Raw genomic sequence first — 2,134 nt, forward strand, 5'->3', positions numbered from 1 at the left:
GGCTGGGGCCGGGCCGGGCCTGACAGCACTGCGTCCTGTAGGCTGTACTGCCTGAAGATCCATGGTCTATCCTCGCTCTGGCGTCTGTTCCGGGGGAAGAAGTGGAACGTTCTGCGCCAGCGCGTGGACTCCTGTTCCTATGACCTGGACCAGGTATGAGGCAGGGTTCCTGGCTGGAGGGGCTGCCTGCCCCCGGCCTGCGTCCACCGGGCCAGCGCGGCTACTTGGGCACCACAAGGGGGCAGCCTGCTCCGTCCTGCAGCTCAGGCCCGCACAGGCCCTGGGATAGGTGCCGAGTCTGCGGTGTGGGCTGTACGTGGGGCTCTGAAGCGGTGCAGAGCTTCCCTGGGCCACAAAGACAAGACAGACACAGCCCTGAAGGTGATGCTAGCACAGGGCCTAGACGTGCCCTGGGTCAGAGACTGGGGTGACCCAGGTACAGGCCCTAGTGGTGCCCAGACTTAAGAGGCTGGCTCTGGCTGTCCCATCTCCTGCTCACACCTGACAGCCCCTGGCCTGGATGCTGCCATCCAGCGTGTGTTCTTGGTGACTGTGTGGCCACGCACCCTCTTGGTTGGTCTGGCCCCCACCTGTCTCCCCTGCGAGTCCCCCAGTCCATGGGGTGGGTGGACACAGCCCTCCTGCTACTGGGACTGCTTCTGAGCAGGCTGTCCCGAGTTCCCTCAGGAAGCCGCAGAGTCCCGACTGCAGCTCCGGGATGGGGGAGGGCGCAGCGCTGGGCCGTCCCTGGGCGCGGGGTCCTGCTGATGCCCGGCGTGCCGGCCCCTCCCCACAGCTGTTCATCGGGACTCTGCTCTTCACCATCCTGCTCTTCCTCCTGCCAACCACGGCCCTGTACTACCTGGTATTCACCCTGGTGAGCTGAGCACCCCCAGGCCTGGGCACTGGCTGTGGCCACTGGGCTTGGCTGCAGTGCTCTGTGTGGTTCCTGCCAGCACTGCCTGGGAGCTGTCAGCTGTGGGGCGGGCTGTCTCCTGCTGCAGGCCACGTGGGTGGCCTTTCAGGACCCTCTGGGCAGTGTGTGCTGGCCCCTGGAGCAGGCAGGGACCTAGCCTGGTCGGGAAGACCCCCTCACTGCCCTGAAACACACAGCTGGGTGCTTGGTGGGAGGACCCACGGCAGGTGGGGTCACACAGGACGCCTTCCCTGGTGCCTGGCACTGGGGCAGACAGTGGGAGGTGAGCAGAACCACCTCCAGCACCTGGCTGATCCCCAGGCCTTGATCCCCTCTGCGTGTAAGGCTGTGGGGAGGCACCTCTGACCTGGTGGGAGGGCCGACTGCTCCACCTCCAGCTTTGCTCCAGGGCAAGGCCCAATGGCAGGCTCTGTGCCCTGCTCAGGGTGTGGTCCCTGCTCTCCCCAGGGCCCTGCAGCCTCTGGGCCCCCTTCATCATGGCGCAGGATGGGGTCGGGCTGCTCTGCCCCCAGGCACGTCTGGCCAGGCCAGTCCTAAGCGCTCCTCTGCCACAGCTCCGGCTCCTGGTGGTCGCTGTGCAGGGCCTGATCCATCTGCTCGTGGACCTCATCAACTCCCTGCCGCTGTACTCACTGGGTCTTCGGCTCTGCCGGCCCTACAGGCTGGCGGGTAAGTGCTGCGTACTGGACAGCTGTCCCTGGGCGGGTGGAGGGGAACCACACCTGTGGGCCCTGCAGAAGCAAGGACAGCACAGGCCGCTGTGCCTCCGGCCTGGAAGCCGTGGTAGACATGAGCAAGTGGGCAGGGAGGACAGGGCCTCCCAGTCCCAGAGGTCTGCAGGACCAGCTGCCTCCAGGAGGTGGAGAGAGAGACTCATCTGCCGGCGCAGGGTCAGACACCGGGCGATCCGACGCCACAGGCCTTTGTTCTTCTGCCTTGGGATTTTCTGGGCTTGGGAGCCTGAACTGCAGGCCAGGGGTGTGGTGGGTCCTGAGTCGGCCAATCCCAGCAAACTTAGAGGCACTAAGAGCCAGCAAGGCGGCCACCATCCAGCAAGTACCCTGTCCGCTCTGCCGGAAAACCCTGTCCACTCAACAGCACAGCCTGCGCCTGTCCCTCACTGGGGCTCTTCCCTGCTTGCCGGACACTTGGCTTCTTTCAGTGGAGCTCTGCAGGAGGCTTTTTTTTTTTTTTTTT

General features: G+C 65.0%; 1 protein-coding gene across 1 annotated transcript in view; it reads left to right on the top strand.

The window, feature by feature from the left end:
- PIGQ (phosphatidylinositol glycan anchor biosynthesis, class Q) overlaps positions 1-2,134 on the top strand; it is a 19,347-nt gene that overhangs the window by 9,099 nt on the left and 8,114 nt on the right. The window contains exons 5-7 of the mRNA XM_011967010.1: positions 27-153; positions 797-877; positions 1,492-1,606. Of these exons, the coding sequence (XP_011822400.1) occupies positions 27-153; positions 797-877; positions 1,492-1,606 (323 nt within the window). The remainder of the gene's footprint in view (positions 1-26; positions 154-796; positions 878-1,491; positions 1,607-2,134) is intronic.

The sequence above is a fragment of the Mandrillus leucophaeus genome, unplaced genomic scaffold (genome assembly GCF_000951045.1).
Source record: "Mandrillus leucophaeus isolate KB7577 unplaced genomic scaffold, Mleu.le_1.0 Scaffold78, whole genome shotgun sequence".
NCBI lineage: Eukaryota > Metazoa > Chordata > Mammalia > Primates > Cercopithecidae > Mandrillus > Mandrillus leucophaeus.